At 55.1% G+C, this 20,767-nt stretch overlaps 1 protein-coding gene across 1 annotated transcript; it reads right to left on the reverse strand.

The window, feature by feature from the left end:
• Positions 1 to 4,092: 4,092 nt before the first annotated feature.
• LOC148805171 (uncharacterized) lies at positions 4,093 to 15,248 on the reverse strand. Its single transcript, XM_088909756.1, has 2 exons — positions 14,985 to 15,248; positions 4,093 to 4,595 (listed from the first exon to the last, which is right to left on the reverse strand). The coding sequence occupies exons 1-2, from the start codon at positions 15,143 to 15,145 to the stop codon at positions 4,409 to 4,411; spliced, it is 348 nt and encodes a 115-aa protein (XP_088765882.1). The 5' UTR covers positions 15,146 to 15,248; the 3' UTR covers positions 4,093 to 4,408.
• Between the last annotated feature and the right edge of the window lie 5,519 nt (positions 15,249 to 20,767).

Raw genomic sequence — 20,767 nt, forward strand, 5'->3', positions numbered from 1 at the left:
CAAGCCCCGTGGGCCACTTCCTCATTACGTAACCGATTCGCGTCTTTTTATTTTTAATTATAACAACAATACATGGAATAAAAACAAGAATACATATAACACAGAGTATAGTCAGGGGTACATACGATAATACATGTACATGTTATTCAAAAAGATAAAACAAGTAATCTTGTTAAATAGTAAACAAAAGCAGATAAGGTCCGTACATGTTTCAAATTGTACAGACGCATTTACATCCGTTTTAAACTGTTCAAACATGGGTCTCCTCTCACAGCATTTCGTTAATTATTATATCGTGGAAGTATAATATTTTTTTAAATACAAACGATATTTTCATATTACTTTCAATGGGTTTAAATGTAGCATGATTTTACTTTTTTAAAAGTAATGTCAATATTAGTTTCCTTCTTTACGTTATCTTTCAGAGTTGCTGTCACAAAAGTCACAGTTATCATCTGTATTGATTTTCAGTCTCCGCACAGCAAGGGTCTGTACGGAGGCGCTATAGGACTCGCCGCCATAGACTCGTGTGTCTCTGTCGCCGCCCAGTGGACATTTCTCGGAAGTGCAGTTCTTTTTTAACTTTTGTATTGTAGCAATAAAAATAGATACAATACAAACAAGAGTATATATATAGCACATCAATAATACCATCAGGGCTACGTAGTATAATACATTTACACTTCTGAAAAAAAGATTAAACCAGGTTAATAAAGATAAGGGCTGATATAGTCTGTAAATACACTTTTACAGCTATTTAAAATGTTCTAACAGGACCCTTCCCAGATCATTTCACTTCATATAAATAAAAACGTGCATGTATAATAATTAAGTCAATTAAAAAGATATTTTCATGTTAATTTCAATGGGATTAAAAATTAACATACCATCTGTTTCATTAGAGTAAGGGTAATTTTAGCCTCTTTCTTTATATAAATTTGCAAATCAGCCCAGGATGTTTTTACAGCACAAAATAACCAAAATACGTGTTAAGTTTCAGGGCTGCTTTCAGAAAAGTCATAGTTATCCTGTATTGATTTCCAATCTCTGCACAAGAGCGCTGTGAGACTCACCGCCGTAGACTCGTGTGTCTCTGTCGCCGCCCAGTGGACATTTCTCGGAAGTGTCACCGAATTCAGTCAAGCCCGGGAACTGAAATTGTGATTGGACGAGAGCCGTATCCCTCCCGCCTCCTGATGAAATCTCGGCGCTGATTGGACAACGGCTTCGACGCTGAGCCTGACACCGGTAACTCCGTGGCGATTGGCCTAGTGCCGCGTCACTCACGATGAGGGCGGTTACTTCGCTGAGGTACCGGAAATCCGCGGTGATTGGTTCAGAGCCGAGTCACTCAAGATGTGGGCGGTATTTCCGTGGTTGTAGTGGAAGTAAATAAAAAATTTAAAAAGAAGCGGGAAGTCCACGGTGATTGGCCAGAAGCCGTGTCACTCACCCAATGTAAAAGGAAGTCACGCCTACCTCCAGCCGACGGCGGTGATTGGACAGCATCGACGTCACTCTCTTCAGCTCCTGGATCTCCGCGCTCATTGGTTAAAAGCCGCGGCAAAAACAAAATCACCGCGACTCCTTCCTCGATTGGATAAAAGCCCGTTCGCTCGCGCCTTTATAATACGTCACATAACTGCGACGGGTGTGACGCGTGATTGGCGCGACGGCGCACCGCCGGTCCGTCGCTGAGGTCCGGGTGGCGCCGCGGCCCGGGATGCTGTAGTTCCGCTCTCTGCTCGTCCGGCACTGCGGGCTCCTGGAAACCTGTCCTTCAGGGCAGAGAGTTATTAGTGAACTCCAGACGCCGCTGGACAGTGTGTTTACCGGCGAGTCGGCTCACGCTGCTGATCAATTCGACCTCATTGTGTTTTCTCTTCTTTAACATTTATATTGCAATAATAAAAATGCTATTCAATGCACACAAGAGTACATTACAGATCACCGGGGTACATTATACAGGCAAATAAAGAGAAGGTTCGCACAGCTTTCATGTTGTGACATTTAGACATGCCCTCGTGTGTATCAGATGCGAGTCTGCGCAATAATTCTACCAAGGAAGAAAAAATCTTAGGAAATTATATCGTACTGAGGAGATAACAAGGATAATTTCAGAGTGTGGGCAACCTGTTATATTGTGATTCACACGGATCCTCAAACAAGAACGAGTTTGCTCTGCTCGACCACATAAATTAGGCGCGCAGTAGAATCTCGTAATTAGGAGAGAACCTGCTACTACGAGATACGGTAAATTATTTTATTTTTTATTCTTTAGGTTATGTATACAATAACGAGCACCTATAACGATTAAGTCAATGTTAAATCTGTGTGCTTTCTCAGAGAGACAGTTGTATCCTCAGCCAATTGGGAACACCTGTAATCTCTTCATCCTGTACTTGAACACCCTGAAACTATTTGTTATAGGAGTGTAAGCAGTGGGAAGAGGAATGGGCTCGTGTCGAATTGCCTTACCCATTCCCGATCTGCAGGAGGTCCCACGACGGCAGGTAGCTGCTCCAGTCGCTGGAGCTCAGTTCGCTGTCGAGGGAGGACGAGGGCTCTGGCTCGGGGGAATCACGGCTCCACAGCTCCTACCTGTTGCAGAGTGTTTCTGCCCTCCTGATGGCCTCTGTGTTTTAGAAGGATCTGTCTCTTTTCGCTTGCTTACACCACAAGTTTCATCGACGATAGTGTGCATCCTGGAGCAGTGAGTTATCGGTCTTATTTCTACCGAGAAACAGTTCAAGCCCTCACAAAACAATAACCGGGAGACGGTATATGAAAAAGTATTGTAAGACTTGCAGAGCACATTTGAATAGACAGTGGACGTCACACTGCGTGCTTGAATATCAGAGATTCAATTTATTCTTTCCTGCAGTTTAACCTCCTGGTTGACATTGTACCGCTGTCACTTCTTCACAAACTCATAACTCGCCGTGTTCAATTTTGTGTTGAGTTACAGGAACCTCAGCGTCAGATGAAATACTCTTCAGCGCCCCAGGGAGACTGGAGGACTGGCCAGATTTTCAGCTTTATTACTGGGTCCTTCGGCTCGGGGCTGTTGAGCAAAGTGCTCCCCTCTGCTGGAGAGCCACAGGGGCACTACAGAGCGGCCTCGTCTTCCCTGCTCCTGCCCGTGCTTGTGGACGGCCAGCGTGACCGCGCGCAAGACAAGGTAGCGCATTCGTGGTGTAAATACAGAATGTTCACTAGCTGACTGAGGAAAGTTACAGAGACGGGAGTATACGTTCTGAAATAATGTGAACCACTGTTACTACACACAGGCAGACTACTCAAAAATCACGTGGCTTTTTAAGGTCATTTTGTCTGCCTAAAGTATGTTAGATTTGTCACAGCAAAGAGTTTGAATACTTACAGAATGCAGCAGCTAGAATTGTTACTTGGAGCAGAAAGTATGACCACATAACCCCCATACATATCTCTCTCATTGGCTTCCTATCAGGTACAGGGCGGACTTCAAAATCCTTCTACTTACTTACAAGGCTCTCAGAGGTCAGGCACCTGTCTGTCTAATGGAACTTATTAATGTTACCATCCAAGTCGCTTAGATCACAGAAGGTCTTCTGCAGGTCTTCTTCATATTCCACGCATTAATAAAAAAACAGTTGGCGGTAAAGCCTTTAGTTACAGGAACCCTAGCATATGGAACAGTCTCCCACCCCATATTCGGGATGCCGAGTCAATCTCGGTGTTCAAATCCAGACTGAAGAACTATCATCTCTTCAGCCTGCGCTACTCACACCTTACATCATAGCCTGCTGCAACTGTGGCTGCTGGTGCTGCTGTACATGCCCCTGTGTGTCTCTACGTTGGCCCATCAGGTAGATACATCTGTTAGTGTGTGAGGGTGTGTATGTGTGTGGCTCAGGGTGTCTGTGTATGCGAGTGTGTGAGGGTGTGTTTGTGTGGCTCAGGGTGTCTGTCTGTCTGTCTGTCTGTTAGGGTGTTAGGGTGTCAGTGTATGTGAGTGTGGGTCAGGGTGTGTGAGTGTGTGAGGGTGTGTGTGTGTGTGTGGCTCAGGGTGTCTGTGTGTGTTATGGTTTCCATTAACGACTGGAGCTCAGAAGAGTTTCAAACCCAGTTTATATTAAAACTCTCCTCCCAGCGTCAGAGATCAAGGAACAGACAGTGAAAAACCACATGAGAACCACGTCTCACACACGAACGAACGCAGCTCAAACTGCCCCCAGTGAGGGAGAGGGGTGTCGACAGACAGGACGCACCACCAGGGGTAGCGCAGAGCGTAGACACCCACGATTCTCCCTGGCCTGTTCACAACAGTAGGGTAGAAGCACAGAAGGTGTCTTTCAATAGTGATGATGATGAAGATACAAAATTATCAGGCTACAGTGGACAATGTCCTTGGTATCAGCTCAGACAGTCAAACAGTAAACGTCTCGAGCAGAGTCAGTCCTCTGTCTGTCTGTCTGGTCAGTCGGGCTGTAGGAAGGGGGGCCCAGGCTGTCCTCGGGGCTGGGGGGCGGTCCTCGGAGTCGGAGGTGTCCAGAGAGAGGTCGTCCAGCAGGGAGCGGCGGGAGGGCAGGACAGGGACGGCCAGCAGGGTGCGTCTGCAGGACAGAGAGAGGGGTCAGTGTGGGAAAGATCCACAACACCGACCCCGAGCACAGGACACCCTGTCTCACAGCCCGTACCCCACACTCACACCACCACACAGCCCGTACCCCCACACTCACACCTCCTCACAGCCCGTACCCCACACTCACACCTCCTCACACCCTGTACCCCAACACCCTAGTACCCCACAACCTGTACCCCCACACTCACACCTCCTCACAACCCATACCCCAACACCCTAGTACCCCACACCACCACACAGCGCGTACCCCCACAATCACACCTCCTCACAGCCCGTACCCCACACTCACACCTCCTCACAACCCATACCCCAACACCCTAGTACCCCACACCACCACACAGCCCGTACCCCCACACACACACCTCCTCACAGCCCGTACCCCACACTCACACCTCCTCACAGCCCGTACCCCAACACCCTAGTACCCCACACCACCACACAGCCCGCACCCCCACACTCACACCTCCTCACAGCCCGTACCCCACACTCACACCTCCTCACAACCCGTACCCCAACACCCTAGTACCCCACACCACCACACAGCCCGCACCCCCACACTCACACCTCCTCACAGCCCGTACCCCACACTCATACCTCCTCACAGCCCGTACCCCAACACCCTAGTACCCCACACCACCACACAGCCCGCACCCCCACACTCACACCTCCTCACAGCCCGTACCCCACACTCATACCTCCTCACAGCCCGTACCCCAACACCCTAGTACCCCACACCACCACACAGCCCGTACCCCCACACTCACACCTCCTCACAGCCAGTACCCCACACTCACACCTCCTCACAACCCATACCCCAACACCCTAGTACCCCACAACCTGTACCCCCACACAGCCTGTACCTCCGCATTCTCTCTCCATGGCCTGTACCCCCACACTTCCATACAGTCTTTACCCCCATTCTCTCCCCAAAACGATCATCCCCACACTGCCCCACAACCTGTACCCCAACATTACCCCACAGCCTGTAACCACACCCTCTCCCTCCCAACAGACGGTACCCCAAGACTCACCCATACTGCCCATACCCCAACATTCTCTCCCACAACCTGTACCCCCATACTACCACACACCCTGTACCCCCACATTCTCCCCACACCCTGTACCCCCACACTGCCTGTACCCCCACATTCTCCCCACAACCTGTACCCCCACACTCTCCCCACAAAACCTACACTGCCCCACAACTCGTACCCCATTACCCCACAGCCTGTAACCCCACCCTCTCCCTCCTAATGGACGGTACCCCAAGACTCACCTTCTTCATTGCCTGTACCCCCACATTCTCTCTCCTTAACAGCACATACCCCCAAATGCCCCACAATGAGCACCCCATACTACAACAGAGCCCATACCCCAATACTACCACACAGCCCACACCCCCACATTCTCCACCCCCAACATGCACCCCAACACTTCACACAACCTATAACCCCATCCTCTCCCTCCCAATGGATGAAACCCCAACACTCACCTTCCTCATCGCCTGTACCCCCACATTCTCCCTCCCCACAACGTGCACCCCCACACGCTCCCTCCACACAGCCTGTACCCCATTCTCCCCACAACCTGTACCGCAAACACTATCACACAGCCTGTACCCCCACATTCTCCCCACATCCTGTACACCCACACTACTACACATCCTGTACCCCAACGTTCTCCCCACAACCTGTACCCAACACTACCACAAAGACAACACCCCCCACAATCTCCCCCACAACTTGCACCCCCACACTGCCACACAGCCCGTACCCTCTCATTACCCCACAGCTTGTAACCTCACCCTCTCAACGGATGATACCCCACCTTCCTCGTCACCTGTACCCCCAGTCTCTCTCCACACTGCCCCCACAACATGCGCACCATACTACAACACAGTCCGTACCCCCACACTGCCACACAGCCCATACCCCCACATTCTCCCCACAACCTGTACCCCAATGTTCTCCACACAACCTGTACTCAACACTACCACAAAGACGGCACCCCCCACATTCTCCCCACAAAACCTACACTGCCCCAGAACTCGTACCCCAACATTATCCCACATCCTGTAACCCCATCTCTCCCTCCCAACGGACGGAACCCCAACACTCACCTTCCTCGTTGCCTGTACCCCCACATTCTCCCTCCCCACAACGTGCACCCCGACACGCTCCCTCCACACAGCCTGTACCCCATTCTCCCCACAACCTGTACCGCAAACACTATCACACAGCCCATACCCCCACATTCTCCCCACAACCTGTACACCCACACTACTACACATCCTGTACCCCAACGTTCTCCCCACAACCTGTACCCAACACTACCACAAAGACAGCACCCCCCACATTCTCCCCCACAACTTGCACCCCATACTACCACACAGCCTGTACCCCCACATTCTCTCCCCACAATGTGCACCCCCACACTACCACACAGCCCATACCCCCACATTCTCCCCACAACCTGTACACCCACACTACTACACATCCTGTACCCCAACGTTCTCCCCACAACCTGTACCCAACACTACCACAAAGACAGCACCCCCCCACATTCTCCCCCACAACTTGCACCCCATACTACCACACAGCCTGTACCCCCACATTCTCTCCCCACAATGTGCACCCCCACACTACCACACAGCCCATACCCCCACATTCTCCCCACAACCTGTACACCCACACTACTACACATCCTGTACCCCAACGTTCTCCCCACAACCTGTACCCAACACTACCACAAAGACAGCACCCTCCACATTCTCCCCCACAACTTGCACCCCATACTACCACACAGCCTGTACCCCCACATTCTCTCCCCACAATGTGCACCCCCACACTACCACACAGTACATACCCCCACAATCTGTACCCCCACACTACTACACAGTACGTACCCCCACATTCTCCCCACAATCTGTACCCCCACACTACCACACAGTACGTACCCCAACATTCTCCCCACAATCTTTACCCCCACAGTATCACACAGCCCATACCCCGACACTGCCACAGCCAGTACCCCCACATTCTCTCCCCACAACCTGTACCCCCACACTACCACATAGCACATACCCCCACACTGTCCACAGATGCACCCCCACACAACCTATACTCCCACACTGCCACACAGCCTGTACCCCAATATTACCCCAGAGCCTATGACCGAACCCCCACATTCTCTCCTCAGCTGGCTCTGGGCTCTCTGCTCTGTGTACCTCAGCTGGCTGCGCGGGGCTGTGGGCTCCCTGCTCTGTGTACCTCAGCTGGCTGTGGGCTCTCTGCTCTGTGTACCTCAGCTGGCTGTGCGGGGCTGTGGGCTCTCTGCTCTGTGTACCTCAGCTGGCTGTGCGGGGCTGTGGGCTCTCTGCTCTGTGTACCTCAGCTGGCTGTGTGCTCTCTGCTCTGTGTACCTCAGCTGGCTGTGGGCTCTCTGCTCTGTGTACCTCAGCTAGCTGTGCGGGGCTGTGAGCTCTCTGCTCTGTGTACCTCAGCTGGCTGTGGGCTCCCTGCTCCGTGTACCTCAGCTGGCTGTGGGCTCTCTGCTCTGTGTACCTCAGCTGGCTGTGGGCTCCCTGCTCTGTGTACCTCAGCTGGCTGTGTGGGGCTGTGGGCTCCCTGCTCTGTGTACCTCAGCTGGCTGTGGGCTCTCTGCTCTGTGTACCTCAGCTGGCTGCGCGGGGCTGTGGGCTCTCTGCTCTGTGTACCTAAGCTGGCTGTGGGCTCTCTGCTCCGTGTACCTAAGCTGGCTGTGGGCTCTCTGCTCCGTGTACCTCAGCTGGCTGTGCGGGGCTGTGGGCTCTCTGCTCCGTGTACCTCAGCTGGCTGTGCGGGGCTGTGGGCTCTCTGCTCTGTGTACCTCAGCTGGCTGTGGGCTCTCTGCTCTGTGTACCTCAGCTGGCTGTGCGGGGCTGTGGGCTCTCTGCTCTGTGTACCTCAGCTGGCTGCGCGGGGCTATGGGCTCTCTGCTCTGTGTACCTCAGCTGGCTGTGCGGGGCTGTGGGCTCTCTGCTCCGTGTACCTCAGCTGGCTGTGGGCTCTCTGCTCTGTGTACCTCAGCTGGCTGTGCGGGGCTGTGGGCTCTCTGCTCTGTGTACCTCAGCTGGCTGCGCGGGGCTATGGGCTCTCTGCTCTGTGTACCTCAGCTGGCTGTGCGGGGCTGTGGGCTCTCTGCTCTGTGTACCTCAGCTGGCTGTGCGGGGCTGTGGGCTCTCTGCTCTGTGTACCTCAGCTGGCTGCGCGGGGCTGTGGGCTCTCTGCTCTGTGTACCTCAGCTGGCTGCGCGGGGTTGTGGGCTCCCTGCTCTGTGTACCTCAGCTGGCTGTGGGCTCTCTGCTCCGTGTACCTCAGCTGGCTGTGCGGGGCTGTGGGCTCTCTGCTCTGTGTACCTCAGCTGGCTGCGCGGGGCTGTGGGCTCTCTGCTCTGTGTACCTCAGCTGGCTGTGTGCTCTCTGCTCTGTGTACCTCAGCTGGCTGTGGGCTCTCTGCTCTGTGTACCTCAGCTAGCTGTGCGGGGCTGTGAGCTCTCTGCTCTGTGTACCTCAGCTGGCTGTGGGCTCCCTGCTCCGTGTACCTCAGCTGGCTGTGGGCTCTCTGCTCTGTGTACCTCAGCTGGCTGTGGGCTCCCTGCTCTGTGTACCTCAGCTGGCTGTGTGGGGCTGTGGGCTCCCTGCTCTGTGTACCTCAGCTGGCTGTGGGCTCTCTGCTCTGTGTACCTCAGCTGGCTGCGCGGGGCTGTGGGCTCTCTGCTCTGTGTACCTAAGCTGGCTGTGGGCTCTCTGCTCCGTGTACCTAAGCTGGCTGTGGGCTCTCTGCTCCGTGTACCTCAGCTGGCTGTGCGGGGCTGTGGGCTCTCTGCTCCGTGTACCTCAGCTGGCTGTGCGGGGCTGTGGGCTCTCTGCTCTGTGTACCTCAGCTGGCTGTGGGCTCTCTGCTCTGTGTACCTCAGCTGGCTGTGCGGGGCTGTGGGCTCTCTGCTCTGTGTACCTCAGCTGGCTGCGCGGGGCTATGGGCTCTCTGCTCTGTGTACCTCAGCTGGCTGTGCGGGGCTGTGGGCTCTCTGCTCCGTGTACCTCAGCTGGCTGTGGGCTCTCTGCTCTGTGTACCTCAGCTGGCTGTGCGGGGCTGTGGGCTCTCTGCTCTGTGTACCTCAGCTGGCTGCGCGGGGCTATGGGCTCTCTGCTCTGTGTACCTCAGCTGGCTGTGCGGGGCTGTGGGCTCTCTGCTCTGTGTACCTCAGCTGGCTGTGCGGGGCTGTGGGCTCTCTGCTCTGTGTACCTCAGCTGGCTGCGCGGGGCTGTGGGCTCTCTGCTCTGTGTACCTCAGCTGGCTGCGCGGGGTTGTGGGCTCCCTGCTCTGTGTACCTCAGCTGGCTGTGGGCTCTCTGCTCCGTGTACCTCAGCTGGCTGTGGGCTCTCTGCTCCGTGTACCTCAGCTGGCTGTGGGCTCTCTGCTCTGTGTACCTCAGCTGGCTGTGCGGGGCTGTGGGTTCTCTGCTCTGTGTACCTCAGCTGGCTGTGCGGGGCTGTGGGCTCTCTGCTCTGTGTACCTCAGCTGGCTGCGCGGGGCTGTGGGCTCCCTGCTCTGTGTACCTCAGCTAGCTGTGGGCTCTCTGCTCTGTGTACCTCAGCTGGCTGTGCGGGGCTGTGGGCTCTCTGCTCTGTGTACCTCAGCTGGCTGTGCGGGGCTGTGGGCTCTCTGCTCTGTGTACCTCAGCTGGCTGTGCGGGGCTGTGGGCTCTCTGCTCTGTGTACCTCAGCTGGCTGCACGGGGCTGTGGGCTCTCTGCTGGCTGTGCGGGGCTGTGGGCTCTCTGCTGGCTGCGCGGGGCTGTGGGCTCTCTGCTCTGTGTACCTCAGCTGGCTGCACGGGGCTGTGGGCTCCCTGCTCTGTGTACCTCAGCTGGCTGCGCAGGGCTGTGGGCTCTCTGCTCTGTGTACCTCAGCTGGCTGTGCGGGGCTGTGGGCTCTCTGCTCTGTGTACCTCAGCTGGCTGCACGGGGCTGTGGGCTCTCTGCTCTGTGTACCTCAGCTGGCTGTGCGGGGCTGTGGGCTCTCTGCTCTGTGTACCTCAGCTGGCTGCACGGGGCTTTGGGCTCTCTGCTCTGTGTACCTCAGCTGGCTGTGGGCTCCCTGCTCTGTGTACCTCAGCTGGCTGCGTGGGGCTGTGGGCTCTCTGCTCTGTGTACCTCAGCTGGCTGCGCGAGGCTGTGGGCTCCCTGCTCTGTGTACCTCAGCTGGCTGCGCGAGGCTGTGGGCTCCCTGCTCTGTGTACCTCAGCTGGCTGCACGGGGCTGTGGGCTCTCTGCTCTGTGTACCTCAGCTGGCTGTGGGCTCCCTGCTCTGTGTACCTCAGCTAGCTGTGGGCTCTCTGCTCTGTGTACCTCAGCTGGCTGCACGGGGCTGTGGGCTCTCTGCTCTGTGTACCTCAGCTGGCTGTGGGCTCTCTGATCTGTGTACCTCAGCTGGCTGTGGGCTCCCTGCTCTGTGTACCTCAGCTGACTGTGCAGGGCTGTGGGCTCTCTGCTCTGTGTACCTCAGCTGGCTGCGTGGGGCTGTGGGCTCTCTGCTCTGTGTACCTCAGCTGGCTGCGCGGGGCTGTTGGCTCCCTGCTCTGTGTACCTCAGCTAGCTGGTTGCTAGCTCTCTGCTCTGTGTACCTCAGCTGGCTGTGGGCTCTCTGCTCTGTGTACCTCAGCTGGCTGTGCGGGGCTGTGGGCTCTCTGCTCTGTGTACTTCAGCTGGCTGTGGGCTCTCTGCTCCGTGTACCTCAGCTGGCTGCGTGGGGCTGTGGGCTCCCTGCTCTGTGTACCTCAGCTGGCTGCGCGGGGCTGTGGGCTCCCTGCTCTGTGTACCTCAGCTAGCTGTGGGCTCTCTGCTCTGTGTACCTCAGCTGGCTGTGGGCTCTCTGATCTGTGTACCTCAGCTGACTGTGCGGGGCTGTGGGCTCTCTGCTCTGTGTACCTCAGCTGGCTGCGTGGGGCTGTGGGCTCTCTGCTCTGTGTACCTCAGCTGGCTGCGTGGGGCTGTGGGCTCTCTGCTCTGTGTACCTCAGCTGGCTGCGCGGGGCTGTGGGCTCCCTGCTCTGTGTACCTCAGCTAGCTGGTTGCTAGCTCTCTGCTCTGTGTACCTCAGCTGGCTGTGGGCTCTCTGCTCTGTGTACCTCAGCTGGCTGTGCGGGGCTGTGGGCTCTCTGCTCTGTGTACCTCAGCTGGCTGCGCGGGGCTGTGGGCTCTCTGCTCTGTGTACCTCAGCTGGCTGCACGGGGCTGTGGGCTCTCTGCTCTGTGTACTTCAGCTGGCTGTGGGCTCTCTGCTCCGTGTACCTCAGCTGGCTGCGTGGGGCTGTGGGCTCTCTGCTCTGTGTACCTCAGCTGGCTGCACGGGGCTGTGGGCTCCCTGCTCTGTGTACCTCAGCTGGCTGTGGGCTCTCTGCTCTGTGTACCTCAGCTAGCTGTGGGCTCTCTGCTCTGTGTACCTCAGCTGGCTGTGCGGGGCTGTGGGCTCTCTGCTGGCTGCACGGGGCTGTGGGCTCCCTGCTCTGTGTACCTCAGCTGGCTGTGGGCTCTCTGCTCTGTGTACCTCAGCTGGCTGTGCGGGGCTGTGGGCTCTCTGCTCTGTGTACCTCAGCTGGCTGCGCGGGGCTGTGGGCTCCCTGCTCTGTGTACCTCAGCTCGCTGTGGGCTCTCTGCTCTGTGTACCTCAGCTGGCTGCGCGGGGCTGTGGGCTCTCTGCTCTGTGTTCCTCAGCTGGCTGCGTGGGGCTGTGGGCTCTCTGCTCTGTGTACCTCAGCTGGCTGTGGGCTCCCTGCTCTGTGTACCTCAGCTGGCTGTGCGGGGCTGTGGGCTCTCTGCTCTGTGTACCTCAGCTGGCTGCGCGGGGCTGTGGGCTCTCTGCTCTGTGTACCTCAGCTGGCTGCGTGGGGCTGTGGGCTCTCTGCTCTGTGTACCTCAGCTGGCTGCGCGGGGCTGTGGGCTCCCTGCTCTGTGTACCTCAGCTGGCTGCGCGGGGCTGTGGGCTCTCTGCTCTGTGTACCTCAGCTGGCTGTGCGGGGCTGTGGGCTCTCTGCTCTGTGTACCTCAGCTGGCTGTGCGGGGCTGTGGGCTCTCTGCTCTGTGTACCTCAGCTGGCTGTGGGCTCTCTGCTCTGTGTACCTCAGCTAGCTGTGGGCTCCCTGCTCTGTGTACCTCAGCTGGCTGCGTGGGGCTGTGGGCTCTCTGCTCTGTGTACCTCAGCTGGCAGTGCGGGGCTGTGGGCTCTCTGCTCTGTGTACCTCAGCTGGCTGCGCGGGGCTGTGGGCTCCCTGCTCTGTGTACCTCAGCTAGCTGTGGGCTCTCTGCTCTGTGTACCTCAGCTGGCTGCGCGGGGCTGTGGGCTCTCTGCTCTGTGTTCCTCAGCTGGCTGCGTGGGGCTGTGGGCTCTCTGCTCTGTGTACCTCAGCTGGCTGTGGGCTCCCTGCTCTGTGTACCTCAGCTGGCTGTGCGGGGCTGTGGGCTCTCTGCTCTGTGTACCTCAGCTGGCTGCGCGGGGCTGTGGGCTCTCTGCTCTGTGTACCTCAGCTGGCTGCGTGGGGCTGTGGGCTCCCTGCTCTGTGTACCTCAGCTGGCTGCGCGGGGCTGTGGGCTCTCTGCTCTGTGTACCTCAGCTGGCTGTGCGGGGCTGTGGGCTCTCTGCTCTGTGTACCTCAGCTGGCTGTGGGCTCTCTGCTCTGTGTACCTCAGCTGGCTGTGGGCTCTCTGCTCTGTGTACCTCAGCTGGCTGCACGGGGCTGTGGGCTCCCTGCTCTGTGTACCTCAGCTAGCTGTGGGCACTCTGCTCTGTGTACCTCAGCTGGCTGCACGGGGCTGTGGGCTCTCTGCTCTGTGTACCTCAGCTGGCTGTGGGCTCTCTGCTCTGTGTACCTCAGCTGGCTGTGCGGGGCTGTGGGCTCTCTGCTCTGTGTACCTCAGCTGGCTGCGCGGGGCTGTGGGCTCCCTGCTCTGTGTACCTCAGCTAGCTGTGGGCTCTCTGCTCTGTGTACCTCAGCTGGCTGCGCGGGGCTGTGGGCTCTCTGCTCTGTGTACCTCAGCTGGCTGTGGGCTCTCTGCTCTGTGTACCTCAGCTGGCTGCACGGGGCTGTGGGCTCTCTGCTCTGTGTACCTCAGCTGGCTGCACGGGGCTGTGGGCTCCCTGCTCTGTGTACCTCAGCTGGCTGCATGGGGCTGTGGGCTCTCTGCTCTGTGTACTGTACCTCAGCTGGCTGTGGGCTCCCTGCTCTGTGTACCTCAGCTGGCTGTGCGGGGCTGTGGGCTCTCTGCTCTGTGTACCTCAGCTGGCTGTGCGGGGCTGTGGGCTCTCTGCTCTGTGTACCTCAGCTGGCTGTGGGCTCTCTGCTCTGTGTACCTCAGCTAGCTGTGGGCTCCCTGCTCTGTGTACCTCAGCTGGCTGCGTGGGGCTGTGGGCTCTCTGCTCTGTGTACCTCAGCTGGCTGTGCGGGGCTGTGGGCTCTCTGCTCTGTGTACCTCAGCTGGCTGCGCGGGGCTGTGGGCTCCCTGCTCTGTGTACCTCAGCTAGCTGTGGGCACTCTGCTCTGTGTACCTCAGCTGGCTGCACGGGGCTGTGGGCTCTCTGCTCTGTGTACCTCAGCTGGCTGTGGGCTCTCTGCTCTGTGTACCTCAGCTGGCTGTGCGGGGCTGTGGGCTCTCTGCTCTGTGTACCTCAGCTGGCTGCGCGGGGCTGTGGGCTCCCTGCTCTGTGTACCTCAGCTAGCTGTGGGCTCTCTGCTCTGTGTACCTCAGCTGGCTGCGCGGGGCTGTGGGCTCTCTGCTCTGTGTACCTCAGCTGGCTGTGGGCTCCCTGCTCTGTGTACCTCAGCTGGCTGCACGGGGCTGTGGGCTCTCTGCTCTGTGTACCTCAGCTGGCTGCACGGGGCTGTGGGCTCCCTGCTCTGTGTACCTCAGCTGGCTGCATGGGGCTGTGGGCTCTCTGCTCTGTGTACCTCAGCTGGCTGTGGGCTCTCTGCTCTGTGTACCTCAGCTGGCTGCACGGGGCTGTGGGCTCCCTGCTCTGTGTACCTCAGCTGGCTGCGTGGGGCTGTGGGCTCTCTGCTCTGTGTACCTCAGCTGGCTGTGGGCTCTCTGCTCCGTGTACCTCAGCTGGCTGTGCGGGGCTGTGGGCTCCCTGCTCTGTGTACCTCAGCTGGCTGTGGGCTCCCTGCTCTGTGTACCTCAGCTAGCTGTGGGCACTCTGCTCTGTGTACCTCAGCTGGCTGCACGGGGCTGTGGGCTCTCTGCTCTGTGTACCTCAGCTAGCTGTGGGCTCTCTGCTCTGTGTACCTCAGCTGGCTGTGCGGGGCTGTGGGCTCTCTGCTCTGTGTACCTCAGCTGGCTGTGCGGGGCTGTGGGCTCCTCCTCCACCTCCTTCAGTCTCTTCTCCATCTTCCACACCAGCTTGGCAGCGATAGCGCGCTCTCTGACAACACAGAGCCGACAGGAGTCACAGACAGCAGTGTCACTGTAACACCACTCACACTCCCTCATCCTAGAGACTCTATAGAGTCACAGACAGCAGTATCACTGTAACACCACTCACACTCCCTCATCCTATAGACTCTATAGAGTCACAGACAGCAGTATTACTGTAACACCACTCACACTCCCTCATCCTAGAGACTCTATAGAGTCACAGACAGCAGTATCACTGTAACACCACTCACACTCCCTCATCCTATAGACTCTATAGAGTCACAGACAGCAGTATCACTGTAACACCACCCACACTCCCTCATCCTGGAGACTCTATAGAGTCACAGACAGCAGGATCACTGTAACACCACTCACACTCCCTCATCCTAGAGACTCTATAGAGTCACAGACAGCAGTATCACTGTAACACCACTCACACTCCCTCATCCTAGAGACTCTATAGAGTCACAGACAGCAGTATCACTGTAACACCACTCACACTCCCTCATCCTATAGACTCTATAGAGTCACAGACAGCAGTATCACTGTAACACCACCCACACTCCCTCATCCTGGAGACTCTATAGAGTCACAGACAGCAGTATCACTGTAACACCACTCACATTTCCTCATCCTATAGACTCTATAGAGTCACAGACAGCAGTATTACTGTAACACCACTCACACTCCCTCATCCTAGAGACTCTATAGAGTCACAGACAGCAGTATCACTGTAACAACACTCACACAGCCTCATCCTAGAGACTCTATAGAGTCACAGACAGCAGTATCACTGTAACAACACTCACACTCCCTCATCCTAGAGACTCTATAGAGTCACAGACAGCAGTATCACTGTAACACCACTCACACTCCCTCATCCTAGAGACTCTATAGAGTCACAGACAGCAGTATCACTGTAACAACACTCACACACCCTCATCCTATAGACTCTATAGAGTCACAGACAGCAGTGTCACTGTAACACTCACACTCCCTCATGTTATAGAGCCTATAGAGTCACAGACAGCAGTGTCACTGTAACACCACTCACACTCCCTCATCCTATAGACTATAGAGTCACAGACAGCAGTATCACTGTAAAACCACTCACACTCCCTCATCCTAGAGACTCTATAGAGTCACAGACAGCAGTATCACTGTAAAACCACTCACACTCCCTCATCCTATAGACTCTATAGAGTCACAGACAGCAGTATCACTGTAACAACACTCACACTCCCTCATCCTAGAGACTCTATAGAGTCACAGACAGCAGTATCACTGTAACAACACTCACACTCCCTCATCCTAGAGACTCTATAGAGTCACAGACAGCAGTATCACTGTAACACCACTCACACTCCCTCATCCTAGAGACTCTATAGAGTCACAGACAGCAGTATCACTGTAACACCACTCACACTCCCTCATCCTATAGACTCTATAGAGTCACAGACAGCAGTATCACTGTAACACTCACACTGCCTCATCCTAGAGACTCTATAGAGTCACAGACAGCAGTATCACTGTAACACCACTCACACTGCCTCATCCTAGAGACTCTATAGAGTCACAGACAGCAGTATCACTGTAACACCACTCACACTCCCTCATCCTAGAGACTCTATAGAGTCACAGACAGCAGTATCACTGTAACACCACTCACACTCCCTCATCCTAGAGACTCTATAGAGTCACAGACAGCAGTGTCACTGTAACACCACTCACACTGCCTCATCCTAGAGACTCTATAGAGTCACAGACAGCAGTATCACTGTAACACCACTCACACTCCCTCATCCTATAGACTCTATAGAGTCACAGACAGCAGTATCACTGTAACAACACTCACACTCCCTCATCCTAGAGACTCTATAGAGTCACAGACAGCAGTATCACTGTAACACCACTCACACTCCCTCATCCTAGAGACTCTATAGTCACAGACAGCAGTATCACTGTAACACCACTCACACTCCCTCATCCTATAGACTCTATAGAGTCACAGACAGCAGTATCACTGTAACAACACTCACACTCCCTCATCCTAGAGACTCTATAGAGTCACAGACAGCAGTATCACTGTAACAACACTCACACTCCCTCATCCTATAGACTCTATAGAGTCACAGACAGCAGTATCACTGTAACACCACTCACACTCCCTCATCCTATAGACTCTATAGAGTCACAGACAGCAGTATCAGTGTAACACCACTCACACTGCCTCATCCTAGAGACTCTATAGAGTCACAGACAGCAGTATCACTGTAACACCACTCACACTCCCTCATCCTATAGACTCTATAGAGTCACAGACAGCAGTATCACTGTAACACTCACACTCCCTCATCCTATAGACTCTATAGAGTCACAGACAGCAGTATCACTGTAACACCACTCACACTCCCTCATCCTAGAGACTCTATAGAGTCACAGACAGCAGTATCACTGTAACAACACTTACACTCCCTCATCCTATAGACTCTATAGAGTCACAGACAGCAGGATCACTGTAACACCACTCACACTCCCTCATCCTAGAGACTCTATAGAGTCACAGACAGCAGTATCACTGTAACACCACTCACACTCCCTCATCCTATAGACTCTATAGAGTCACAGACAGCAGTATCACTGTAACACTCACACTCCCTCATCCTATAGACTCTATAGAGTCACAGACAGCAGTATCACTGTAACAACACTCACACTCCCTCATCCTAGAGACTCTTTAGAGTCACAGACAGCAGTATCACTGTAACAACACTCACACTCCCTCATCCTATAGACTCTATAGAGTCACAGACAGCAGTCAGTGTAACACCACTCACACTGCCTCATCCTACAGACTCTATAGAGTCACAGACAGCAGGATCACTGTAACACTCACACTCCCTCATCCTATAGACTCTATAGAGTCACAGACAGCAGTATCACTGTAACACCACTCACTCTGCCTCATCCTATAGACTCTATAGAGTCACAGACAGCAGGATCACTGTAACACCACTCACACTCCCTCATCCTAGAGACTCTTTAGAGTCACAGACAGCAGTATCACTGTAACACCACTCACACTCCCTCATCCTAGAGACTCTATAGTCACAGACAGCAGTATCACTGTAACAACACTCACACTCCCTCATCCTATAGACTCTATAGAGTCACAGACAGCAGTCAGTGTAACACCACTCACACTGCCTCATCCTACAGACTCTATAGAGTCACAGACAGCAGGATCACTGTAACACTCACACTCCCTCATCCTATAGACTCTATAGAGTCACAGACAGCAGTATTATTGTAATAACACTCACACTTTCTTAAAAGAATTAAACTAATTGCACAGGACTGAAAATAAGCAATACTCGCCATCTCAACATCACTCTTCTGGGGGGTGTGGCTGTACATTCAGTTAGTTGCACATGAATCACACGCATTGGAATGAAGCAGGTACCCAGCGCTGCAACAGCATGAACTCCGTCTGTCGCTCTCAGTACAGCCGTGTTCGCACTGCTAGATCTGCAGCTCCCACATTCCTGCAGCAGTCTGTCCCTCTTTTCCTCGACACCTGAAGAGGCTCCGCGAACTTCCCTTCCTCCACACGAATGGCTTTTCGCTGTGACGCTTGGAGTCCTAGCACTGCGTTTGGCATCCCTGTCTGTTGCCCCTCGCCTCTGTCCTTCACTGCCCTCTCCCGGAGGGGGGGGGGGGGGGGTGTTCAGCTGTGTGCTCGCCTTCCTCCCGGACAGGTGCTGCAGAGGCGCGGCTCTGCAGTTTGGCAGGAAGTGGGTTTCCAGCGCAGCGTCTCTCATCTCTCAGGAGCGTCTCCTGAAGGGCTCCGTTCCCTCTCTTCACAGCTCCGCTTCCTCCGGCCGACACAGGAGAGCGACCGCGCTTCCCTCCTGTCCGGCTGAGAGCAGGTCTGCAGGACCAGCCGACAGCCCACACGTACACGTGGGCGACGTCACTTCACCTGCAGCATGTGTTTCTGATCATAAGGATCAATCTCACTTCTCCCTCTAACGGGCCTCCGGCGCACAGTAAGGTGCTGTAACACGACACGACACGGTGACTGCAGAGCTGTGAGCGACACATGACCCGATCACGCAGGGGCTCCGAGTCCTGGAACACCTGCGGCTCGTTTCTTTTTCCAGTTTGATTACAAGTCAAAGACTCAAATACACCAGTTCAGGGGACGTGCACGTAGAGACACTGCAGTATAACAAGACAAAAACTACATCGACTGACTTAACAGAGCAACGAAAGACGGAGAACTTGATGAAGGCCACGTACGTGACGCTAAGAGTGAGATAAAATAAGAAAGGTTTGTGTAATCCAGGTTTGAGATTAATGAGCGCCGTGAGACTCGCCTCCATAGACTCGTGTCTCTCTGTCGCCACCCAGTGGACGTTTCCCGGAAGTGTCCCGGGACTGGAGCCGTGTGATTGGACAAGAGCCGCGTGTCTCCCGCCTCCTGCTGAGAGCCCTGTGCTGATTGGACAGTGGTGACGTCACTCAACCGGCGCCCGAGAGCTCCGCGTCCGACCGACGCGTCACACTTGAATTGTTTTTTAATGTAAAAATTAACAAGAACAAATAATACAACACAAATACAAGTACCGGTCTGTCGCTGCGCTCGGTGTGGTCCCGCTCTCTGCTCGTCAAGCACTGCGGGCTCCTGGAAAACTGTCTTTCAGGGCAGAGTTATTAGTGAACTCCAGCCGCCGCTGGTCAATTAATTAATGAGGCTGATTAATTCGACCGCATTGTGTTTTTTTTCTTTTCTTTAACTTTTATATTGCAATAATAAAATCTCTTAACAACCACGAATAAAGTTTTTTGTCTTACTGTACATCGGGAGAGAAGTTTACTCGGACGGAGAGCCACCCGCCGAGAGGGAAACTTTCTTCCCATCGCGCAGCTGCAGCTATCTCAGCGAGCGGCTGTGCCTGCCTGTCATGAGCGCAATAAAACAACCCTTTCTTTCATGAAGGCGTTTCCAGCTCTCCTCCTGCTGCTGGAAGTGGTGATGAGACACAAGGATCGTTTCTCTCACACACACCCACACCAGTAACAGTAGCGAACTCCTGCGTGGGGGGCCTCAGCTGCTGCCAGTTCCTTGTGAAGACTAGAGGAGCAGTCTGGGCTCGGGGCTCGGGGCTCTGAACCCCGCTGCGCCTCCCTCTGTTCTCCGACTGTCAGATATCTCCTGGGACGCCAGGGCGGTGTGTAGACTGACCTCCACAGGACAAGCATGCGGACTGGCCCAGCTCGTTCAGGCAGGCCGAGTACTAGGTGAGGAAGATCCGGGTCACTTCTCCGAAGGGCGGGCGGTCCTGTACCGGCGCTGGGATCGAGCCAGCAGCCCTCGCTGTGGGCCTTGGCAGAGCGATGATCAGCCTGTTCCCCTCGTACTCCCTCTGGCCTGACTGCAGCGCTCTCCTTACCTGCTCTTTGTGACCCGATGTCGTCGCCCGGGGGCTGTCACCCAGGCCTTGAGGAAGATACTCACTTCACTTCATGCTGCCACTTCATGCTGCCGTTCCTTCACGGAATAAACAGGGCAGGAGCTGCTGTTGGCCTCAGGTTTCACCACGCGAAGAGACCAAGTCAGGCGCACCGTTTCTACAGCTTAGAAAACAAATGCTGATTATTTAGTGCTTCTATAGATGGTGTGAAAGAGCTCAG

The sequence above is a fragment of the Atractosteus spatula genome, unplaced genomic scaffold (assembly GCF_055471065.1).
Source record: "Atractosteus spatula isolate fAtrSpa1 unplaced genomic scaffold, fAtrSpa1.hap1 Scaffold_82, whole genome shotgun sequence".
In the NCBI taxonomy this organism is placed as follows: Eukaryota; Metazoa; Chordata; class Actinopteri; order Semionotiformes; family Lepisosteidae; genus Atractosteus; species Atractosteus spatula.